The sequence below is a fragment of the Leucopleurus acutus genome (genome assembly GCF_964270905.1).
Source record: "Leucopleurus acutus genome assembly, chromosome: 8".
NCBI lineage: Eukaryota > Metazoa > Chordata > Mammalia > Artiodactyla > Delphinidae > Leucopleurus > Leucopleurus acutus.
In genome coordinates, this window is record NC_139151.1 from 38,447,144 (window position 1) to 38,473,310 (window position 26,167).

A 26,167-nucleotide genomic window follows, 5' to 3' on the forward strand; every position below is an offset into this window, starting at 1 on the left:
AGTTGCATTCCTTTACACTAATGATGAAGCATCTGAAAACAAAATATTGATAAAACTGTCCCACTCAAAATAGCACAAAAACAATATACTACTGAGGAAAAGTTTAACCAAGGAAGTGAAAGATCTGTACAATGAAAACTACAAGGCTGCTGAAAGAAATCAAAGATGACACAAATGGAAAGACATCCTATGTTCATGGATTGGAAGAATCCAATGGAGGACTTTACTAGATGTCCTTACTACCCAAAGCTATCTACAGATTCAGTGCAGTTCCCATCAAAGTGCCAAAGGCATTCTTTTACAGACATAGAAGAAAGAATCCAAAAATTTTTGTGGAACCACAAAAAAGCCCCGAACAGCCAAAATAATCCTGAGAAAAAAGAACTAAGCTGTGGATCTCATGCGTTCAGATTTCAAACTATATTACAAAGCCACGGTAATAAAAACATTATGGTACTGGCACAAAAATAGACACATTGACCAATGGAATAGAATAGAAAGCCCAGAATTAAATCCCAGTCGTCACCTAATATTTGACGAGGGAGCCAAGAACACCCAATGGGGAAAGGATAGTCTCTTCAAAAAGTGGTGCTGGGAAACCAGAGAAGAACACATGCACAACAATGAAATTGGATGCCTATCTAACACCATTCACAAAAATTAACTTGAATAGTGATAAGTGCTGTGAATAAAACAGGCTAATTGGATAGTAAATGAGGAGATGAGGGGGCAATTTTTGATAATGTAATCAAGTCCTGCTTTGAATATATTAACAGAAATCATAATTAAAAAAAAAATAACTTGAAATGGATCAAAGACTTAAACATAAGACCTGACACCATAAAACTTCTAGAAGGGGAGAAGCTCCTTAATATTGGTCTTAGCAATGATTTTTTGGACATAACGCCAAAAACACAAACAAAAGCAAAAAACAAATGGGACTACATCAAACTCAGAATTCTGCACAGCGAAAGAGACAAAAAATGAAAGGATAACCTACTGAATGGGAGAAAAATTTTTGCACACCATATATTAAATAAGGGCTTAATGTCCAAAATATATGTAAACAATACATACAACTTAATAACAACAAGAAAACCCAGTCCAGCTAAAAAATGGGCATAACCAAATGGACATTTTTCCAAAGAGGATATCAGAATGGCAAACAGGTACATGAAAAAATGCTCAACATGCCTAATCTTCAGGGAAATGCAAATAAAAACCATAATAAGACACCTCATACCTGTTAGAATGGCTGTCACCAAGAAGTGACATAACGGGTGCTGGTGAGGATGTGGTGAAAAGGGAACCCTTATACAGTTGACGCTTAACACAAGTTAGAACTGTGCAGGTCCACTTAGATTTTTTTTCAGTGAAATCTGAGGTTGGTTGAATCTCTGAATGCAGAAATGCTTTTGTTCAAGGGTCAACTGTACACTGTTGTGGGAATGTAAACTGGTCCAACTACTATGGAAAACAATATGGAGGCTCATCAAAAATTTCAAAATTGAGCTAACATACTTCCAGGTAAATACCCAAAGGAAATGAAAATAGAATTTCAAAGAGAATGTATGCATTCCCAGGTTTACTGCAGCATTATTCACAATAGCCAAGATATGGAAACAACCTAAATGCCCATCAATAGATGAATGGATACAAATGATGTGGTATATATACACAATAGAATATTATTCAGCCACGAGAAAGGACGATATCCTGCCATTTGCAACAACATGAAGGGACCTTGAGTACATTATACTGATATAAGTAAGTCAGAGAAAAAGACTGCATGATCTCATATGTGGAATCTAAAATAGTCAAACTCAAAAACCAGTAAAATGGTGGTGACCAGGAGATGGAGCTTAGAGGGATAAGATCGATGTTAAGGGTACAAACTTGCAACAAGCAGTAAATAAGCCGTAGAGAGAATGTATAATATAATGAATATAGACAATATTATAATTATGTGATAAATATCACTACAGTGGCAGTCATATTACAATATTTAAATGTATCAAGGTAACACATTGTACACCTTGAAATTTATACAATGTTACATGTCAAATTTGTTCAATTAAAAAGAAACCCTTATAATAAAGATGTTTCTAACACAGCTACTTGCAAGCTGTGTTCAGCACAGTGTCATTTTAGGGACTGGAAGTGATACCCACCCATTTTGTAATGCATGTTAAGAGGACATAATAAAGATACTTCCTGCAAAGCTAGCTGAAGCTGTGTTCAGCAGTGTTATTTCAGTGCATGCAAATGATACCCATTCTGTAATGCATGTAATGAAGAAAAACACTTGTAATAAAAGTGTTTCTAACAAATGTAAATCTAAAAGAAAAAAAAAAATAATCCATTGAGGTGTGTGGAAGCCTGGGAGAGGGTGGTCTTAGCACTTTTTATATATTTACACAAAACTTGAGTGGAGAGTTCTATGTTTTATAACTTTATATTTATCTGTGAATATTGGTTGCATAGGTGTACCTTTTACCTTTATGATCAGGGATATAAAATTTAGAGGCCTGTGTGGTTAAGTCGAAGCTCCTGAGCCTCCTGTCACTTGTCTGCTTACCCTTCCATTCTCATCGGCATACCTCAACTTTTATGTACTAGTACTGCTCAGCTAGTCCCAATTCTCCCATATAAAGGGCAGACTCCTGCCTCCTTGCTTTTGTTCATTTTACCTTGTTGACCTGGAACTGTTCTCCCTTGGAGTTACTCCTGTTCTGTAGAGTTGAGGCATCATTTCCTCCTCCAGGAAATGATCCCTGTTCATCACTCCCTTCTCTGCCATGCCTCACCTCCCTCTGTGCCACCGCCTCTGTGGTACACATGCCACCACCACACTGTACCGAAACGTGTAATTCAGGTGTCTACAGCCCGCTTGTAAGCATACCTTGCTTGCTAAGGAAGAAAACTGTACATGTAAGCAGAGGTGTACACACAATTTTAGGAGATTCACAAATACCCCCAAATCTAAGGACACTTAATTAAAAACTTTGTAGACAATGAATTCAGTAAAAGGCCTAACAAGCTTAGTGCCCAGACAGCCACTACAATTCATGCTGTTGTCTAGATAAAATCCTAGAACTCCATTTCAATCCCAGGGGAGGCAAAAAGGAATTGCTTTAATATCTAGTTAACATGTTCATTAGTACTCTTAAGAGTATCTTAACATTATACCATGAGATAATCCAGTTTTGTTGGGCCTAGTATCTATGTAAGCATGAAAAAGGCAAGTAAATTATGTAGTAAATACCATATATTCTTACTGTTCCTCATAATACATTAATGTCCTATTTAAAAGTGTATTTTTTTGATAGAATGCAACAAATAAAGCCTTTATTAACAGGCTGTTAAGGAAAATTTCAGTGTCCTTAAGAAAGCTGCTTTATTGATTTCAGTGGCAAATTTATAAAAAGTTAACATGTCTTGATCTATTCAAAATTGCGATTTACATTATTAACACAATGACAATTGCATGTGTACAGTTAATATTGCACTCACACTGTACACCAATAAAAGTAAATAGCCAAGGGGTTCTTCTAAGTTTTAAGATTAAAAACCATAATGCCTTGAAATAAATAGCATGATTACAAACAGGTATTATCTAAAAATACAAACATATATGCTTTACAACACCTCCCGTTCTCTCTTCATTCTAAAACCTCATTTACAATTTGTTTATAGTTTTAAACATGCTTTTGTAATCTTCACAGTTAACTGATTTAAAATGAATGCTTCGGTCTTCAAAAATTTTTAATGGTGGATTAACATCGATAAAGGTGTATTTAACACTGATCAATGTTTGAAGTGTCAAAAGAAAACAATCCTCTTAAATATGTATAAATATTTAAATATAGAAAACCTCCATCAGTAGTTGAAACAAAGTACATTTAATGGTTGCATTGAAAAGGAGAAGTGGGCAATTCACGCCAGGGGAAGATTTAAAAATGAGACTTTTCAAACACTGCCTATGGGACAGCCTCATACTTTGATAATTTAAACCTCATTTTACTTAGATATATAGAGCTATCAAAAAAATCACACCCACAAGTAAAACATTGGTAATTTGTTTACAAAGTGCAATATCTCAGTACAGCAAATTCATCTCAAACAAGGAAACAGAGTACGTGTGGCTTCTTGGCCTTTAAAACTCCCCTGGTTTCCACTTAGATGGGTTAACATTTAGTTGTGATATGTAACACAAGAAGCCTATGTAATGAAGCTTGGGCCCCTTAATACCTGCTATTAATTAATTCCAACGTAAGAGTATGAGACCTGGAAAGTAAACTGTCAACATCTGATTGATGAGGTACGGATTATGTGAATAACATTTATGACCTGGTACCAGTCAGTAATCCCAACACAAACTATTGCTCTGTAATGAATTCTGTATGGTTTGCATGTCCTTCAATAACTGAAGATTTTTCCTGCTTTTTTCTCCAGGTCTCGGTTTGGCAAAGTCCTTCTTATTTGTGGTCCCTGTGGTTGCAGAAGAATGGCCGCTGCTGTTTCCTTCTTCAAGAGTCTTTTTGGTGGTTCTTAATCCCCTCTTCTGCTTCTCCAACTTCTGTTTCTCCAGCTATACCAAAAAACCAAGGCAGGGAAAAAAGGAGAAATTAATGAAAACATATTTTTCTGAAAACTGTTATTTCTAACTCTCATACTAAAACACATATAATATATTCTGGGTTTATATTTTTAAAGGCTTCAAAAATCTATTGTACTAGTCATTTAACAGTGTTTAAAATATATAGTGACATAAACACCTGTAAGCAAGAGTCAACACATCAATTCTGGTGCTGTATCAGAAGTTAAGACTTGCCAAAGTGCAGCACAGGGTGAGTGAGAAGCAAGGGAGTTCGGGGGAAGGTCTCAGGGAGGCGGCAAAAAAATCTGACATGGGAAATGGAAGACAAGATTTTAATACACGAAGGAGAAAGGCATCCTAGAAACTAGTCTGCACAGACAAAGAAGCACGTTGCAGATGGATGAAGGGATGTAATGCTAATGTATTAATACTACGAAAAGGATTTTTAATTTTATTATTTCACCTTTTAGAATAATTCAATTTCAAATAGGGAGCTTTATTTTTACTTTAGCTGCTGGCACACCGGTGTTCCATTAGAATAAAGTTAAATCTAATGTACAGGAAACAAATTAGATCATTACTCCTATAGGAATCATTTGCTTGTATTTATTGTTTTATTTTTAGTATGTGAACTTTGGAAAAAAATGCTTATAAAGCTAGGTTTTGGAGTTGCAAAGACCCCAGTCTGCATCATACCTCTGCCATTTACCAGTGAGCCAGTACGTCCTTGGGCCAGTTACATAGTTTCATTTTAGGGTATGCCCGCCTCCCAGGACCTTGGTTCCAGTTTCCTCATTTGTAAAATGAAATATATACTCACCTCATAAGCCTTCCATGAAAATTAAATAAGATGACATAGAGCACTCAGCATTGTGCCTATTACACAGCAACTAATTAATAAATGTCTGCCAACCTGTTCCGCTACCAGTCTTCTCCGTTTCAATCAGCTGTACCACCGTCCTCTCCCTCCACATGATATCCAGCGGCAAGCAGCCCTGATAATTCTATTTCCAAGACTCACCTCAAATCTGTCTACTTCTCCCCAACTGCAGTCACCGGTGACCTCTGATCAAGATAAGCTTAAATGGCGTAGTTGGTCTCGCAGCCTCTCTCCTGTCTCTACCCCCTCCCGGCAGTCACAGTCTTCTCTTAAATACACCAGTCATTACACTTCTCTCTGGATGGAAACCCTGGAGTGTGACTTCCCATTGCACTTAGTAGATACTAAATACATGGTTGTTTTATTAATATAATTAGTAACATAAATGTAACTAAAGATCTTTTTCACATATTTACATCCGATTTATTCCTTTAGAAATTAAGAATTTCTAGGTGTTTTTAAAAAGACTTGGGTAAACTCGGAACCATTTAAACTCATCACAGAGGTAAAGCTTGTTCATATAAGAATATGAAATATATTCGGTACTTGGAAGATGTATTTTAGATTATAAAATCTACTCTGAGACTTCAAGACAGTGTCCTCTTTCTTAGCCTGCTTAACACCATTTCTTAATAACTAATGCAATGAATTAATAAGTGTCTACAGTGAAAAATACTTCCTGTAGCTTTCTTTCTATGATACACTTACAAGGGCATCAATTAACATATTTGAAGAAAAGGGGTTATTTTGTTCTGTTTTACTCTTGTTTTTTTAATTATTAGAAACGAGTTAAGGAAAACAGTTACCTGGGCTTGATATTTTCGAACTTTAGTTATTTGATTGGCCTTTGCCTCCATCCTGCCCACTAATGCCTCCAGTTCGCACTCTAGGTTGTCTTTCAGTTCAGTGGTTGGTGATTCTTGGATAAGTTTCGCAAGCTGCTGGTGGTCACTGTATAAAAAACAGGAGAGCCTGGTTAAGTTCCCTGTGTCAGCTGGTTAAGTCCACTACATCTCACTCACCATGGGACCACTGCTCTGCGCATTAAAAAACGACTCAATTTTGGGACTTCCCTGGTGGTCCAGTGGTTAAGACTTCGCCTTCCAGTGCACGGGGTGCAGGTTTGATCCCTGGTCAGGGAGCTAAGATCCCAAATGCCTTGCGGCCAAAAACCCAAAACATAAACAGAAGCAATTCTTTACCAAATTCAATAAAGACAATGGTCCACATAAAAACAAACCTAAAAAAAAAAAAGACTCAACTTTTAAAAATAGAGCAAAATTTTCCATATTATTAGTGATAGTGTAAAAGTTTAAAAAAGGTACTGGATGCAAATGCAAGAAGAGTTCTTAATTTCAAAGCACTTATTATTTATATCTCTACCTCCCCCACAAGAGCATTACATATGTAGAAAAGGAAAGTCTAGAGAAGGATCTTGTTCTTCAAACACTCAATTCCTAACTTATCAGTTACGTATAGCCAAAGTCAATGTAGATCAAGCTCCCAAACAAGGAAATAAAACTTAAATGTAAACCTTGGTCTCCAAAACATTTAACAGTTATAGAAAAAGGAGAGATTTCACCCAGAACAGTTGTATTGGTTAAAGTCCTAGTAACTTGTTCAGTGGTTGGTGCAAGGACTGTGTTCAACAAATATTTCTTAAAATATTGAAATATGACAGAATTAATAAAGTCACCAAGAAGTTAAATGAGGTTTTAGAACTAAATATAACTAAAAAAACAAAAAAACTGAAACTCACAAGCTCATTTGCCCAAATTCATCTTGTAAAGTCTCTAAGACTTCTGCCAGCTCTTCGTTAATGCTGCTAGAGGGGGAAGGCGTTGCTGACTTCTTGCTTTTCCCACTTCGTGAAGACACTTGCTTTGCCAAAGGAACACTGCTGACTACTCGATCATTGCACAAGACTTTACTGTGTTGCTTCATTAGATGTAAGACATGCTGAACATTGGCTACCACAGCATGGCTAGGGCTGGTGGACTGAAGGAAAATGAAGAGAAGTAATTGAAGCCACATCCTCTGGAAAAATGTTTTCTCTTTCCCCCCTAAGCCTGGGTAAAAACACCCTCTCCGCCTCTGCAGAAAAGCCTGTGATACAAACCTCCTGGTGTACAGTGCATCTCCAGTCTCCCCTTACTCTCCACCCTAGTGTTATCTACTACACACCCATCTCTATTAGCTATGGACGAACATCCCAACTGTCCCCTGCTCCCAGTCTCTTCAGTCTCTAACTCCATAGTTCTATCAGTTATCCTCCAAAAATATTATTCTGATCACGTTCTTCCATTTGACACCCTTTAATGTTAAGCTCGTTGACTCTAATGTCCAAACTCCTCAGCACAGAAATCAAGGCCCTATGACACTAAGCTGCAACTTCTACACCTTGGCCTCATGTCCCACTATCTCCTACCTGCTCTCCACTATTTGAATGAACTGTATTTGCACATGCCATTTCTTTTGTGTGCCAATTTTTATACCTTTTTTTTTTTTTTGCAGTACGCGAGCCTCTCACTGTTGTGGCCTCTCCCATTGAGGAGCACAGGCTCCAGACGCGCAGGTTCAGCGGCCATGGCTCACGGGCCCAGCCGCCCCGTGGCATGTGGGATCTTCCTGGACTGGGGTACAAACCCATGTCCCCTGCGTCGGCAGGCAGACTCTCAACCACTGCGCCACCAGGAAGCCCCTATACCATTTTTAAAAACCCAGTTCAAATACATGATTTGTACAGACTTTCTTAAAACATCCAGGTAATTAATTGGTCCATTCTCAGATCACCTATGGCATTTATCTCGATCACAGGATTTATCACAATATATTGTAATTGTGTTTGCATGTCTTTTTCACCTATTAAGTAGTGTAAGCACTTCCAGGTGGTACAGACTATTACCGTATTCATTTCTCTGTCCTCTAGTAGGAAGCATTAAGTTCATGTTTGTCACATAAGCAACGGGAAAAACCTGGTAACCCTCCCAAAATTTTTGTTTTTGTTTTGAACACTGAACAAGTCTCAATGTGCAACTTCAATTTATAAACAGATGGTTGGGCCAACTTGGCTCCATAAGCTAGTTTAAAATGCAGATTCCTAGGTAGCATGCCAAACTCAATCAGTGTGTGGTCAAGGCTTAGAAATGTGCATTTAAAAGTCTGCCAGTTGATTCTAATAAGCCAGGTTTACAAACCACTCAGCTAAACTAAACAGATGCTCTTTTTATCCTAGTTTTTGTTGTTAGGTAGCAAACTGAATTTAGTAATATATATACAAAGATGTATATACCACATCCAAGTGGGGTTTATTCCAGGAATGCAAGGCTAGTTCAATGTTTGAAAATGAATCTATGTAATCCAGCATATCAACAAGGTAAACAAGAAAAATCACATAACCATATCATTTGATGATGAAAAGCATTTGAAAAAATCCAACACCCATTAAGGGTATAAACTTTCAGCAAAGCAGGAACAGAGAAATTTCCTCAAGTTGACAAAGAGCACAAAGAACCTACAGCTAATATCATACTTATCGGTGAAAGACTGAATGCTTTCCCCTGAAGATCAGCAAAACGGCAAGGATATCCACTCTCATCACTCTTACTTACAACATGATACAGGAAATCCTAGCCAGTGCAGTAAGGCAAGAAAGGAAATAAAAGGCACACAAATTAAAAAGGAAGAAATAAACTATCCTTATTTACAAATGACATGATTCTTCACATAGAAAAGCTTACGTAAATCCAAAAAATAATTCCTAGGACTAATAAGTGAATTCACCAAGGTCACAGAATATAAGGTTAACATAAAAACTCAAATATAGAAGATGGCGGAAGAGTAAGACGCGGAGGTCACCTTCCTCTCCACAGATACACCAGAAATACATCTACGCGTGGAACAACTCCTACGGAGCACCTACTGAACGCTGGCAGAAGACCTCAGACCTCCCAAAAGGCAAGGAACCCCCCACGTACCTGGTTAGGGCAAAAGAAAAAACTAAACAGACAAAAGGATAGGGACGGGTCCTGCACCAGCGGGAGAGAGCTGTGAAGGAGGAAAAGTGTCCACACACTAGGAAGCCCCTTCGCGGGTGGAGACTTCGGGAGGCGGAGTGGGGGAGCTTGGGAGCCGCGGAGGAGAGCACAGCAACAGGGGTGCGGAGGGCAAAGCGGAGAGATTCCAGCGCAGAGGATCGGGCCGACCGGCACTCACCAGCCGAGAGGCTTGTCTGCTCGCCCGCTGGGGCGGGCGGGACTGGGAGCTGAGGCTCCGGCTTTTGTCGGAGCGCCAGGAGAGGACTGAGGTTGGCGGCGTAAACACAGCCTGCAGGGCGTTGGTGCGCCGCGGCTGGCCGGGAGAGAGTCCAGGGAGGGGTCTGGACCTGCCGAAGAGGCAAAAGACTTTTACGTCCCTCTTTGTTTCCTGGTGCATGCACGAGAAGAGGGGATTAAGAACGCTGCTTGAGAGAGCTCCAGAGACGGGCGCGAGCCGCGGCTAAGAGTGCGGAGCCCAGAGACGGACATGGGACACATGGGACGCTAAGGCCGCTGCTGCCGCCGCCAGGAGGCCTGTGTGCGAACACAGGTCACTAGCCACACGCCCTTCCGGGGAGCCTGTGCAGCCCGCCACTGCCAGGGTCCCGGGATCCAGGGACGGCTCCCCCGGGAGAACGCACGGCGCGCCTCAGGCTGCAACGTCACACCGGCCTCTGCCGCTGCAGGCCCGCCCCGCACTCCGTGACCCTCCCTACCCCCCGGCCTGGGTGAGCCAGAGCCTCCGAATCAGCGGCTCCTTTAACACCGTCCTGTCTGAGCAAAGAACAGACGCCCTCCGGCGACCTACATGCACAGGCAGGGCCAAATCCAAAGCTGAGCCCCTGGGAACTGTGAGAACAAAGAAGAGAAAGGGAAATCTCTCCCAGCAGCCTCAGGAGCAGCGGATTAAAGCTCCACAATCAACTTGATATACCCTGCATCTGTGGAATACCTGACTAGACAATGAATCATCCCAAATTAAGGAGCCCTGTGGATGAAAGGCTCTTGGTGCTGCAGCCAGGAGTCAGTGCTGTGCCTCTGAGGTGGGAGAGCCAACTTCAGGACATTGGTCCACAAGAGGCCTCCCAGCTGCACATAATATCAAACAGCAAAAATCTCAGAGAGATCTCCATCTCAACGCCAGCACCCAGCTTCACTCAACGACCAGCAAGCTACAGTGCTGGACATCCTATGCCAAACAACTAGCAAGACAGGAACACAACCCCACTCATTAGCAGAGAGGCTGCCCAAAATCATAATAAGTCTACAGACACCCCAAAACACACCACCAGACGTGGACCTGCCCACCAGAAAGACAAGATCCAGCCTCATCCACCAGAACACAGGCACTAGTACCCTCCACCAGGAAGCCTACACAACCCACTGAACCAACCTTAGCCACTGGGGACAGACACAAAAAACAACAGGAACTACAAACCTTCAGTCTGCAAAAAAGGAGACCCCAAACACAGTAAGATAAGCAAAATGAAAAGACAGAAAAACACACAGCAGATGAAGGAGCAAGATAAAAACCCACCAGACCTAACAAATGAAGAGGAAATAGGCAGTCTACCTGAAAAAGAATTCAGAATGATAGTAAGGTTGATCCGAAATCTTGGAGATAGAATGGACAATAGAATGGACAAATTGCAAGAATCAGTTAACAAGGACCTAGAAGAACTAAAGATGAAACAAGCAACGATGAACAACACAATAAATGAAATTAAAAGTACTCTAGATAGGATCAATAGCAGAATAACTGAGGCAGAAGAACAGATAAGTGACCTGGAAGATAAAATAGTGGAAATAACTACTGCAGAGCACAATAAAGAAAAAAGAATGAAAAGAACTGAGGACAGTCTCAGAGACCTCTGTGACAACATTAAATGCACCAACATTCGAATTATAGGGGTTCCAGAAGAAGAGAAAAAGAAAGGGACTGAGAAAATATTTGAAGAGATTATAGTTGAAAACTTCCCCAATATGGGAAATGAAATAGTTAATCAAGTCCAGGAAGCACAGAGAGTCCCATACAGGATAAATCCAAGGAGAAATACGCCAAGACACATATTAATCAAACTGTCAAAAATTAAATACAAAGAAAACATATTAAAAGCAGCAAGGGAAAAACAACAAATAACACACAAGGGAATCCCCATAAGGTTAACAGCTGATCTTTCAGCAGAAACTCTGCAAGCCAGAAGGGAGTGGCAGGACATATTGAAAGTGTTGAAGGAGAAAAACCTGCAACCAAGATTACTCTACCCAGCAAGGATCTCATTCAGATTTGATGGAGAAATTAAAACCTTTACAGACAAGCAAAAGCTGAGAGAGTTCAGCACCACCAAACCAGCTCTACAACAACTGCTAAAGGAACTTCTCTAGGCAAGAAACACAAAAGAAGGAAAGGACCTACAATAACGAACCCAAAACAATTAAGAAAATGGGAATAGGAACACACATATCGATAATTACCTTAAATGTAAATGGACTAAATGCTCCCACCAAAAGACACAGATTGGCTGAATGGATACAAAAACAAGACCCATATATTTACTGTCTACAAGAGACCCACTTCAGACCTAGAGACACATACAGACTGAAAGTAAGGGGATGGAAAAAGGTATTTCATGCAAATGGAAACCAAAAGAAAGCTGGAGTAGCAATTCTCATATCAGACAAAATAGACTTTAAAACAAAGACTATTAGAAGAGACAAAGAAGGACACTACATAATGATCAAGGGATCAATCCAAGAGGAAGATATAACAATTGTAAATATTTATGCACCCAACACAGGTGCACCTCAATACATAAGGCAAATACTGACAACCATAAAAGGGGAAATCGACAGTAACACATTCATAGTAGGGGACTTTAACACCCCACTTTCACCCATGGACAGATCATCCAAAATGAAAATAAATAAGGAAACACAAGCTTTAAATGATACATTAAACGAGATGGAGGTAATTGATATTTATAGGACATTCCATCCAAAAACAACAGAATACACATTTTTCTCAAGTGCTCATGGAACATTCTCCAGGATAGATCATATCTTGGGTCACAAATCAAGCCTTGGTAAATTTAAGAAAATTGAAATTGTATCATGTATCTTTTCTGACCACAACATCATGAGACTAGATATCAATTACAGGAAAAGATCTGTAAAAAATACAAACACATGGAGGCTAAACAATACACTACTTAATAGTGAAGTGATCACTGAAGAAATCAAAGAGGAAATCAAAAAATACCTAGAAACAAATGACAATGGAGACACAACGACCCAAAACCTGTGGGATGCAGCAAAAGCAGTTCTAAGGGGGAAGTTTATAGCAATACAAGCCCACCTTAAGAAGCAGGAAACATCTCGAATAAACAACCCAACCTAACCTGGCACCTCAAGCAATTAGAGAAAGAAGAACAAAAAAACCCCAAAGCTAGCAGAAGGAAAGAAATTATAAAAATCAGATCAGAAATAAATGAAAAAGAAATGAAGGAAACAATAGCAAAGATCAATAAAACTAAAAGCTGGTTCTTTGAGAAGATAAACAAAATAGATAAACCACTAGCCAGACTGATCAAGAAAAAAGGGAGAAGACTCAAATCAATAGAATTAGAAATGAAAAAGGAGAGGTAACAACTGACACTGCAGAAATAAAAGAGATCATGAGAGATTACTACAAGCAACTCTATGCCAATAAAATGGACAATCTGGAAGAAATGGACAAATTCTTAGAAATGCACAACCTGCCAAGACTGAATCAGGAAGAAATAGAAAATATAAACAGACCAATCACAAGCACTGAAATTGAAACTGTGATTAAAAATCTTCCAACAAAGAAAAGCCCAGGACCAAATGGCTTCACAGGCGAATTCTATCAAACATTTAGAGAAGAGCTAACACCTATCCTTCTCAAACTCTTCCAAAATATAGCAGAGGGAGGAACACTCCCAAACTCCTTCTACGGGGCCACCATCACCTTGATACCAAAACCAGACAAGGATGTCACAAAGAAAGAAAACTACAGGCCAATATCACTGATGCACATAGATGCAAAAATCCTCAACAAAATACTAGCAAACAGAATCCAACAGCACATTAAAAGGATCATACACCATGATCAAGTGGGGTTTATTCCAGGAATGCAAGGATTCTTCAATATACGCAAATCTATCAATGTGATAAACCATATTAACAAACTGAAGGAGAAAAACCATATGATCATCTCAATAGATGCAGAGAAAGCTTTTGACAAAATTCAACACCCATTTATGATAAAAACCCTGCAGAAAGTAGGCATAGAGGGAACTTTCCTCAACATAATAAAGGCCATATATGACAAGCCCACAGCAAACATCATCCTCAATGGTGAAAAACTGAAAGCATTTCCACTAAGATCAGGAACAAGACAAGGTTGCCCACTCTCACCACTCTTATTCAACATAGTTTTGGAAGTTTTAGCCACAGCAATCAGAGAAGAAAAGGAAATAAAAGGAATCCAAATTGGAAAAGAAGAAGTAAAGCTGTCACTGTTTGCAGATGACATGATCCTATACATAGAGAACCCTAAAGATGCTACCAGAAAACTACTAGAGCTAATCAATGAATTTGGTAAAGTGGCAGGATACAAAATTAATGCACAGAAATCTCTGGCATTCCTATATACTAATGATGAAAAATCTGAAAGTGAAATCAAGAAAACACTCCCATTTACCATTGCAACAAAAAGAATAAAATATCTAGGAATAAACCTACCTAAGGAGACAAAAGATCTGTATGCAGAAAATTATAAGACACTGATGAAAGAAATTAAAGATGATACAAAGAGATGGAGAGATATACCATGTTCTTGGATTGGAAGAATCAACATTGTGAAAATGACTCTATTACCCAAAGCAATCTACAGATTCAATGCAATCCCTATCAAACTACCACTGGCATTTTTCACAGAACTAGAACAAAAAATTTTGCAATTTGTATGGAAACACAAAAGACCCCGAATAGCCAAAGCAATCTTGAGAACGAAAGAAGGAACTGGAGGAATCAGGCTCCCTGACTTCAGACTATACTACAAAGCTACAGTTATCAAGATGGTATGGTACTGGCACAAAAACAGAAAGATAGATCAATGGAACAGGATAGAAAGCCCAGAGATAAACCCACGCACATATGGTCACCTTATCTTTGACAAAGGAGGCAGAAATATACAGTGGAGAAAGGACAGCCTATTCAATAAGTGGTGCTGGGATAACTGGACAGCTACATGTAAAAGTATGAGATTAGATCACTCCCTAACACCATACACAAAAATAAGCTCAAAATGGATTAAAGACCTAAATGTAAGGCCAGAAACTATCAAACTCTTAGAGGAAAACATAGGCAGAACACTCTATGACATAAATCACAGCAAGGTCCTTTTTGACCCACCTCCTAGAGAAATGGAAATAAAAACAAAAGTAAACAAATGGGACCTAATGAAACTTAAAAGCTTTTGCGCAGCAAAGGAAACCATAAAGAAGACCAAAAGACAACCCTCAGAATGGGAGAAAATATTTGCAAATGAAGCAACTGACAAAGGATTAATCTCCAAAATTTATAAGCAGCTCATGCAGCTTAATAACAGAAAAACAAACAACCCAATCCAAAAATGGGCAGAAGACCTAAATAGACATTTCTCCAAAGAAGATATACAGAGTGCCAACAAACACATGAAAGAATGCTCAACATCACTAATCATTAGAGAAATGCAAATCAAAACTACAATGAGATATCATCTCACACCAGTCAGAATGGCCATCATCAAAAAATCTAGAAACAATAAATGCTGGAGAGGGTGTGGAGAAAAGGGAACCCTCTTACACTGTTGGTGGGAATGTAAATTGATACAGCCACTGTGGAGAACAGTATGGAGGTTCCTTAAAAAGCTACAAATAGAACTACCATATGACCCAGCAATCCCACTACTGGGCATATACCCTGAGAAAACCATAATTCAAAAAGAGTCATGTACCAAAATGTTCATTGCAGCTCTATTTACAATAGCCCGGAGATGGAAACAACCTAAGTGTCCATCATCGGATGAATGGATAAAGAAGATGTGGCACATATATACAATGGAATATTACTCAGCCATAAAAAGAGACGAAATTGAGCTATTTGTAATGAGGTGGATAGACCTAGAGTCTGTCATACAGAGTGAAGTAAGTCAGAAAGAAAAAGACAAATACCGTATGCTAACACATATATATGGAATTTAAAAAAAAAAAAATGTCATGAAAAACCTAGGGGTGAAACAGGAATAAAGACACAGACTTACTAGAGAATGGACTTGAGGCTATGGGGAGGGGGAAGGGTAAACGGTGACAAAGCGATAAAGAGGCACGGACATATATACACTACCAAACACCAAACGTAAGGTAGATAGCTAGTGGGAAGCAGCCGCATAGCACAGGGAGATCAGCTCGGTGCTTTGTGACCGCCTGGAGGGGTGGGATAGGGAGGGTGGGAGGGAGGGAGACGCAAGCGGGAGGAGATATGGGAATATATGTATATATGTAACTGATTCATTTTGTTGTGAAGCTGAAACTAACATACCATTGTAAAGCAATTATACTCCAATAAAGATGTTAAAAAAAAAAACTCAAATATAATAAAATGATCATGTAGAAGCTGAAATTAAAACAACACAATTTACAATTGCTCAAAAAAATTTGTATATAAATCTGATAAAACAGGAATGGGACTAGTATGATGAAAATCCTAATGAAAGAAATCAAAGATCTAAATAAGTATGAGATGTACCATTCTCATGGGCTGAAAGACTCAACAAGGATGTCAATCCTCCCAAATTAATACAGTTCCTATCAAAATTCCAGCAAGACCTTTTCTTTGGTAGAGAAGTTTTTTCTAAAATTCACATGGAAAGGCAAAGGAACTAGAAGAGCTAAAAGAATCTTGAAGTTATTTTTCCTGTTATTTTTCCGACTCTATTTATTAAGGAAATTTTATGTCTTGAATCTAGTAATTAAAAAAATTGGAACGTGTATTTTGTCTTTTAAATTTCATTTTTTCTAGTAATTCACCTTTATTTCACTTTACAAATGTACTGGTTTATGACTCTATAAATAAAAATAAAAACTGGTCCTCCACAACAGATAAGTTTGGGAAACGCTCAGATGACAGCACATTTTTAGCTGTTTGAATATTTCACAAAAAGTACAAATTACAACTTCAAAAGAAGACCTCAGGCTGAAAAGCCCTATGTTTGAACCTGTCCTGTTCAAGTATTAATGACTTCAGTGAGAATTACCAAAGATAGGCAAATTAAGTTTGGGGATAACACATACATAACAGAAAACTGAACTAGATTCTAATCTAATGTGGGATAGGGTGAATCAATTCCTGTAGTGCTCCATTTGATTAAAAATTCTGTATAAAAAAATCAACTCCACAAGTATAGGACCTAGATAGGCTGATGCTAAGACTAAGTAGAAGACCTGTTACTTCAGATGACTCTAGAATTAATGAGTGAAAGGGATGCTGTGGCTTCCCCATAACATTAATGTGATACTAGGCTGAGTTAACAGACTAACCAGAACATGACCAAGACTCTCTATCCTGTGCTAGACACACCACATTTAGAGGACTATATTCGATTCAGGAAGGGAGTGAGGAGATGGTTAAGAAACTCATAAAGGGCTTCCCTGGTGGCACAGTGGTTGAGAGTCCGCCTGCCGATGTGGGGGACACGGGTTTGTGCCCCGGTCCGGGAAGATCCCACACGCTGCGGAGCAGCTGAGCCCATGAGCCATGGCTGCTGAGCCTGCGCGTCCAGAGCCTATGCTCTGCAACGGGAGAGGCCACAACAGTGAGAGGACCGCATACCGCAAAAAAAAAACAAAAAAAAAACAAAAAAAAAAACTCATGAAGTGTATCTTATGATGAATAGCTGAAGAAAAAGAATTATTTATAACCTAGAATAAGGAGATGAGAATAAAGATACAGTTATCTGGGACTTCCCTGGTGGTCCAGTGGTAAAGAATCCGCCTTCCAATGCAGGGGACGCAGGTTCGATCCCTGGTCTGGGAACAAAGATTCCACATGCTGTGGGGCAACTAAGCCTGTGTGCCACAACTACTGAGCCCGGGCGCCTCAACTAGAGAGCCCACGGGCCGCAAACTACAGAGCCCACATGCTCTGGAGCCTGCGTGTTGCAACTAGAGAAGAGAAAACCGGCACACCACAATTAGAGTGAAGCCCGCACACTGCAATGAAGAGCCTTTGCACCGCAACAAGATCCTGCATGCCTCAACAAAAATCCCACATGCTGCAACTAAGATACAACACAGCCAAAAACTAGTTAGTTAAAACAAAAACAAAAAAACCCCCTTAATCTATTATCAATATAAGGTTTAAAAAAAGATACAGCTATTTTCTAAAGTTTTAAAATTTTCCTATAGTTAAGGGTTCATTTGGTCTATGTGGATCCCTGAGAACAGAAAAAAATACCAATGAGTAGAATTTATAGTGACAGATTTCATCTCACTTAAGAACTTTCAAATAAAGCTGTCTAGAACTGTGAAGGGCTGTTTGAGGGTGTAATGAGGTCTCATCAGTAGATGTATTTGGACAGAGTACATGACCATTATTCTGGATGCTTACATAACGAAAACATTGGACAGGGAACTGTACTAAGTGGGTCCCAAATCTAAATGAACATTAGATTGAGACTCGGGAACAACTGACTATACTTTCTAGGTCCCACACCCAGAAAATTCTGATTTAGCAGAACTGTGGTGGGGCCTCGTAATCTGCTTTTTCAGATGCATAGTCAATGATTCTGATGCAGCTGGTCATCCTTTGAGAAACTTTCCAGCCCAAATCAAAGATTCTGTGGCAAAGTAGAAGAACCTTGGTTAGGAACAAAGGTTCAAAGATGAACCTTTTGACCTTGGTAGGTCAAAAGATGGTCTGCAATCTAAGAAGAGGTTAAATTTAGGGTAAAGGAAAGCCAACGACAAAACTTTTTAAAAGTGATTTGGCCGCACGCATCTACAAAGGGCAAGTGGAAAAGCTAGGAAATAGTTCATTCCCTAAGCTTTCACTGAGGATTTACTGTGGGGTTAAAATAAACAAATAGGGCTTCCCTGGTGGCGCAATGGTTGAGAGTCCGCCTGCCGATGCAGGGGACATGGGTTCGTGCCCCGGTCCGGGAAGATTCCACATGCCGCGGAGCGGCTGGGCCCGTGAGCCATGGCCGCTGAGCCTGCGCGTCCGGAGCCTGTGCTCCGCAACGGGAGAGGCCACAACAGTGAGAGGCCCGCGTACCGCAAAAAACAAAAACAAAAACAAATAAATACCTAAAATTAAAATTTACTCCTCAAGCTTCTCAAATTCACAATCTAGTTGGATACTCAAGGCATCTATAACCAGCAACACAAACATTAATGAAAAAGTGGTATAAACTAACACAATGTTAAGCACTTCTTAGAAATCACCCAGTACTTGCTGATATTTGATAAAACTATCATCTCCACATTTTTAAGCACTAAAGGAACTTAAGATTCAAGTCTATGTATGACTGCTTCTTGGAGAATGAATCCTATACGTAATAAGCATGTGAGGACAAAGAGGATGTGACTTCTTTTCATTTAAATATCTATTTATATCTAAATATAAATCAACAGGGCTGATCCTAAAAATCCAGTGCTACAAATATACTATTTCCTATCTGCAACCACACCTTCTGCAAACCAGAGTCTCTGCTTTTGCTCCTAAGTTCCCTTCTGCATAGACTCTACCTGCTTTAAAGTGTCCCCCCAGGCTCCTCCCTGCTCCCTCAGTCCCATAAAACTTTCCTTCATCTCATTCTCACATCACTATGATCCAACTGGTAAAAAAGCAGAAAAATATTTCCGCCGTTTATAGGTATACAGGCAGATGAGTGGATTTAATTCAAAGACCTAAGTTGTACAAAAAAAGCCAGAGTTCGACCAACTCACCTTTCCAGCTACAAATGGCATATCACCCAAGCATAATCTATAATGTGGTTGTGCGGCAAAATAGTTCCTAGAACCTTTCTGCATGGAAAAGAAAAAAGAAGAGCAATTTTACTCACATGATGATAAAAGCTGGCCATATAGGACTAACCTGAAACTTCAGCTTACTGCTGGGCTACTGCTTGTTTGATCTCTATAGGCATTATGGTCTGGAGTTCCTAATAATGCTCGTCACCACATATCCTAGCCTAGGAAAGGCTAGGAAAGAAAAAACAGTTCCTGACAAAACATCAGTTACAGTCTCAGTAGAGAAACTGTGTGTGTGTGCACGCGCACGCGTGCATGTGTATATACACAAACTTTTAAGTGCAAAAGATAATGTGATACTGAACAATAACTAACATTTGTGCAGTGCTGTGTAGTTCTAACACTTTCATATATATTATCTCACTGTCAGGGTGAAAATTTAGAAGTAGGTATTACTTATCCCCATTTTCCCAATGAAGAAACTGAGAATGAAAGAGATTTACTCATCCAAGGTTGAAGTACCACATGGTTTATAAGTGTTTTCACATAAACTACGCCAAGTAATAACCAGCACTTTGACTTAATGGTTATTTTTTCATACCTTTTCTGGTGGTTTTGACTTCTTTTTTTTAATTCTTTTTGCACTGGGAACACATGAAGTTGCCTTATCTTCAAAGATAAGTCTATTTCTTTCTAGACCAATCTGCAACTAGGAAAAATATGAGAGCCTAAAGTTAATACTGTAGAAATAAAAGCTATGATTCAAATTTGAGATCTGCCATGTAAAGGCCTGTTAAAAAAACCTACAGTAGTATCGTATAGTATAGAATGAAAAACCCATCATAGCTGTGTAGCTATATCTGGAATCAATCCGTCAACATTTATCCAATATTTTAAATCAATACCACTCTCTCAATTTACTTAAAGTGCTGTCCTATAATTTGTCCTTTCACTTAGCCTGGAAACGTTTAGCTCCTTATTTGAGGTTGGTCCTTAAATTATATCTAATGAGTTAAAGGCAGTATTTCTAACTCCAAACCAATGTTTCAACATTTTCTTCTTGTCACGCACAGCATATACAACAGCGTTAGATACAAAGCAGCTGGAGAACAAAGTACAATTTCTTCCTCTTTTAAAAACTCATACACTTAACAATGTAAGAAAAAGGAACTGGAAATCTATGTCCAAAACAACTGGGAGGTATATCAGAGAATGTTATCAAGCCCTTTTCTCTAGAAGCTTAGTAACTACATTAATTTAATATGGTAGAAATTCCATAAACAATTACTAAGGATTTCAAACAAGGACTGCTGTTTTCAACTTTCCTTAAAAAATATAATTACATACATATACACAGGTATGTGTGTGTTCGTGTGTGTGTGTGTTCATGTGTATTTGTCTAGAATAGTGGTTTTCAAACCTGCCTATGTATCAAAATTGTCTGGAGTTTATGAGAAAATTCAGATTGTTAGGTGCCTCTCCAGACGTCATGATTTTAAACATTCCAGGCTGAGGAAATTTATATTTTAAAAGTATTTTAAAGTTCTTCAGGAAATTATGATGGAGCTCAAACACTCAGAACCAATGGATTAGTTAAAAGAAATCCTGAGATCATTACTAATGCTTCCCACAATGACTGCATTCTTTAGGGATAGAATTTATTCAGTGACAAAGGAACACAGGGATTCCTACTCTCAGGAGTGTCTACATTCCCACACATCTAACGATGCTTTATACATAGTAAACTGAATGGACATAATTCCATGAACATGAAATCAGTACTCTGGAAGACCTATGAAGCCAATGAGTTTGAAGAGTATACAAAACAAAAAAAATGTGAACTATTTTAACTTCCTAAGTTCTTCCCAGTAGCTGTCATATATTTGTGTGGCAGAGTTTTAACATTTGTAAGTGCTTTCATTATATTTTCTCTTGTTGGAACTCTCCAACATTAAGAAAATGTAAAATAAAGACCAGTATCAGTGGTAAAATCCCAAGCTCTGAATGGTTACATATCTCGCCCAGGACTACACAAATTATGGTTAGACTTGGAACCATGTATCAACCCCGGCCCCTGTTCTACCACAACAGTGTTCACTATCAGAACTCAGAACTCAAAACCTTTACTGATATATTATCAGTAATAACTGATTTGTCCCAACATTTTGCCTGCTAAATACAAAATAAAACTACCACAAAATAATTTTTTAAATTCATAAAATAATGAACTTGTTAATTCTGTATTCCATGTATAGTAGAACTCACCACCACAGTGTATATAAAGCGTAACTTTAAAGTTTGCATGTTATGAGTGAGGAAACAAAGGCACAGTAAAGTGGCCTACCTACCCTAAAAAGTGGAATGGGGAGAGAAATCAAGTAATTTCAAAATTTGTTGGTGGTCAAAAATAAAGCCACATGACTATGTAACTCAGAAAGCACAGAGAGGTAAAAAGTACATACGAATTGATCAGAAGGTAAATATTTGAGAAAGAAAATATATCGCGTTTAATAGAAAGAGAATATGTTAAGTCAATGAATTCTGGGAAGCACTGGAAAAAATAGACAAGATAACAAAGATGAGATAATAGATGTTTATAGTCCTGCAAGCACATTTATGAAGTGAGCCCAGGACACCGTTGGCATCTGGCCACAACCTGAACTGCAGAGCCTCCTCTCCTAATTGTTTTGGAATCAGGACCTGCTTTTTGTGTTAATATTATGAGAAAAGATACATGTAAATGTTATAAAACTTAAAGACTTTGGAAGGGGAGGGGCAATAAACAAGAGGTATTTGAATTAATAAGCTCACATGGGGAGAGTCTTCAGTTATAAACAGAAGTATTTTATTTAGCCTGTAAGATTTGTTGGATATAGAAATGTTGCTATATCTTCTAGAAATGCAGTTCTAGTTGGTATATATAAACTCAATGATTCTGTGAATTCACACTGCCTCACCTGTTCTACCTGGTGGCCACTGCATGGGATAAAAATTCAAGGCTAGAAATGAGGAGAGCTCATTTTCCTTATATGGTGGCTTTTGTAAATTAGTATGGGTCACCACCTGTTGTGTAGCCCACTACCTCAGCTACTGTCCTGGTGTCTCGAGGCCACCAAAAAAGGGAAGCACTTACAAGCAGGATACTGAATGAGGCTTTCAAACATTTCCAATAGTGACTAATGTGAAAAGTTTTAGATGATTACATATTATATTATGTATACAGTCGCTGATATTTTTTAGTCTATTGATTTAAAAAAAAATAAAGCTGATAGAAAGCCCACAATTTAAAAAACCCTAAAGAATTGCTCAGCTTTTACTTTCTGTCTGTAAAAATATGTTTATAGTTTTCCATATTAAGCTAAGCCTGCCAATTTATATATTGGATCATTCCAAATTATAAATAATCAAAGCAGCGCACATCTACATCTATTTATATATAAAGAGTAGCATGAAATGTGAGGAGCCTACCTGCTCACATTTCAACTTACCTGGGCTGCCTTAGCTTGCATACGTTTCCTTTCCTGTTCTTCTTGATGGAGTTTTGCTTCTAACTCTTGCATTTTCTTCTAGTGATAAAAATATTAAAAGTGATAATAGTGAAAAGAGTTTCAGTGTCTATTTGTAAAATTTTTATCCATGACTCTCCTTTGCAATTCCACAGAATTATGGGTAAAATTCACGGGCAAAGAACACAGCCTCTGTATGAAGTCATATAGGCTACATCAGCGGTCCCCAACCTTTTTGGCACTGGGGACCGGTTTCTCATGGAAGAAAATTTTTCTACGGATGAGGTTGGGGGGGGATGGTTCAGGCAGTAATGTGAGCCATGGGGGAGCAGCAGATGATGCTTTGCTCACTCACCCACCACTCATCTGCTGTGTGGCCCAGTTCCTCATCAGTTGGGGACCCCTGGGCTACACGGAAGCTGAATCTGAAACTTTATAGTCTCAGTGGTATTAAATACTTCCCAAATGAATCAATTAAGACTAAAATTAGGACTTCCCTGGTGGCGCAGTGGTTGGGAATACACCTGCCAAGGCAGGGGACATGGGTTTGATCCCTGGTCTGGGAAGATCCCACATGCTGCGGAGGAACTAGGCCCATGCGTCACAACTGCTGAGCCTGAGCTCTAGAGCCTGCGAGCCACAACTACTGAGCCCACACGCCACAACTACTGAAGCCCGTGTGCTCTAGGGCCCACGTGCTGCAACTACTGAGTCTGTGTGCTGTAGCTACTGAAGCCCGCGTGCCTAGCGCACATGCTCTGCAACAAGAAAAGACACTGCAATGAGAAGCCCGTGCACCACAAGGAAGAGTAGCCCCCGCTCACCACAACTAGAGAAAGCCCGCGCACAGCAACAAAGACCCAATGCAGCCAAAAATAAATAAAAATTAAAAAAAAAAAAAACGAAAAACTAAAATTAGTTCAGAGAACAAAAACGAAGTGATACAAGCCTTAAGGATACTCAAAAACACTTCATCTTTCAACATTTTCAAAACGAACTCCTTCCTTATGTACACTAAGATGATAAAATGTGAACTTTCTCTCCAAATTTACATTTCTTCCTTTAAAAAAATTCCCATATGTTTCTTTGCTACAAGGTCACTTTTTTTCCTATAAAATATCCAATTTTACATAAGAACCAATATTATGCATTGAAGAGTATAAAAGATTCTCACTGACTTCTGCAAGGGCCTGCATTGTGGTAAGCTTGTTATACTCCTGTTCAAGAAGATCCAATTTTTCAAGTTGGTTTTGAACATGCGTTTGATCATGTTGTCGTTCTCTTTCTAGGGAAACCTGGGAAACAATATTAAATACAGCATAATAATTTGACAAAAAACTGAAAAACTAACACTGAGAGTACTATGCTACTTGTCTGGCTTTTATTTATTTTTGATTATTCAAAGTTCTTATATTTTTAGTGTACTATTTTATACTTACATATATGTTATTATACTACAAGACTATAAAACACAATCACAGTAGTCTCTGATTTTTGTGGTCTCCACTTGCCTAGTGGAGTAGCTATAAATACTTGTTGGACAAGTGAAAATAATACTTTTAGAAAGGTGTTCCTATGAATAGTTTTTCATTCATGACGTTTCTATCCTAAGTATCTGATCTACAGGTCTTAATCAAAAGTAATCTAAATTCCCTGAAAAAATTAAAAGGAATCTGAGATTCCTTCACCATATAAAACCTTGAAACGTAACCAGGCAAAAAACCCAATAACCTAAAATGAGACTAACCAGCTTTACTTGAGAAAAGGTAGGCTATGACCATGACAATTGTAAAACTGACTTTTACAAGTCAGTCCTTTGAAAAATCAAAAAAATACTAAGTTTCTTCAGACTCACAGACTTAGAAAACAAACTTATGGTCACCAAAGGGGAAAGGTGAGGGGGACAGATTAATTGGGAGTTTGGGATTGACATGTACACACTTCTATATTTAGAATTGATCACCAACAAGGACCCACTGTATAGCATATGAAACTCTGCTAAATATTCTATAATAACCTAAATGGGAAAATAATTTTAAAAAGAATGGATACATGTATATGTATAACTGAATCACTCTGCTGTACACCTGAAACTAACACAACATTGTCAATCAACCACATTCCAATATAAAATAAAAATTAAAAAGTACAAACTTCCAGTTACAAGTAAAATAAGTACTAGGGATGTTGTCTGGCTTTTCATACAACTACTTAGGTACTACAGAGGAATTCCAGGAAAACAATATTAAGATGAAACCAGAGGAAAATTAACAAATACAAGAGAAATCTTGTTCTTATTATATACTATTATAACATTTGGTTCTCTATACTAAGACTTGTTAATACGCTCTAAATGAAGGTATTTACTAGACATATAGGCTACACACAAATAGTTGTAATTAGTCTGGTTCTCTAACATAGTTAATCTCTTAATTAAGGCAATAATCACAGTTTTGGTACGTAACATTTACACTTCCTCTGAATTCTACGCAAAACATCCATCATTTTTTTTTTTTTTTTCAGGCTTAGGGTCAAGGATTTGAAAAGACTGCCACCTATCAGATTTAAGGACTGACAGCCACAGGATAAACCATTAAACTAGGATAAGAAGTGGAAGTATGCCAAACTGAGGTCTACTGGTAAAAAGCAAAACATTAAGCACGTGAACTTGTAAACAGTGTATCTTCATATACAAGTCTATAGCAATAGGTAGCATACTAACAGAAATTTGAATATGACAAAGTAATACAAACCAATAAATTTCTCAGGAATTTGTGTGAACTACTAATTTCCTCCTACCTACCTTAGCGGATAGTTACTGCCCTTGAAATAATACATTGAGTTAAATGTTGGCACAAATCACACTTCACTTCCAATATTGGAACCACTCATAAAATGGGCTAATCAAACTTTACTGATGAAAACAGGGCTTAATTCAAAGACATACATATATATATATATATATTTGTCTAACAACTATATCAATATTAGTCAAGACATCTCATGGTTGTCTTACAGATGCTTTCTAACCCGAGAACAGAAATATGCCAATGAAGAGAACTGCGTATTACTGTACGTAACGTTTTGCCATTTCCAATCAGATTTAACTC

General features: G+C 38.5%; 1 protein-coding gene across 2 annotated transcripts in view; it reads right to left on the reverse strand.

Annotated features, from left to right (window-relative positions):
- Positions 1 to 3,388: 3,388 nt before the first annotated feature.
- Positions 3,389 to 26,167, reverse strand: part of CEP57 (centrosomal protein 57) — a 52,652-nt gene continuing 29,873 nt past the window's right edge. For both annotated transcript variants that reach the window (XM_082845205.1, XM_082845206.1), the window contains exons 5-11: positions 24,236 to 24,352; positions 23,040 to 23,117; positions 20,153 to 20,260; positions 19,528 to 19,605; positions 7,240 to 7,478; positions 6,287 to 6,431; positions 3,389 to 4,591 (exon numbers count right to left, since the gene is read on the reverse strand). In XM_082845205.1, coding sequence (XP_082701331.1) covers positions 4,361 to 4,591; positions 6,287 to 6,431; positions 7,240 to 7,478; positions 19,528 to 19,605; positions 20,153 to 20,260; positions 23,040 to 23,117; positions 24,236 to 24,352 — 996 coding nt within the window. In that variant the 3' untranslated portion in view covers positions 3,389 to 4,360. The remainder of the gene's footprint in view (positions 4,592 to 6,286; positions 6,432 to 7,239; positions 7,479 to 19,527; positions 19,606 to 20,152; positions 20,261 to 23,039; positions 23,118 to 24,235; positions 24,353 to 26,167) is intronic.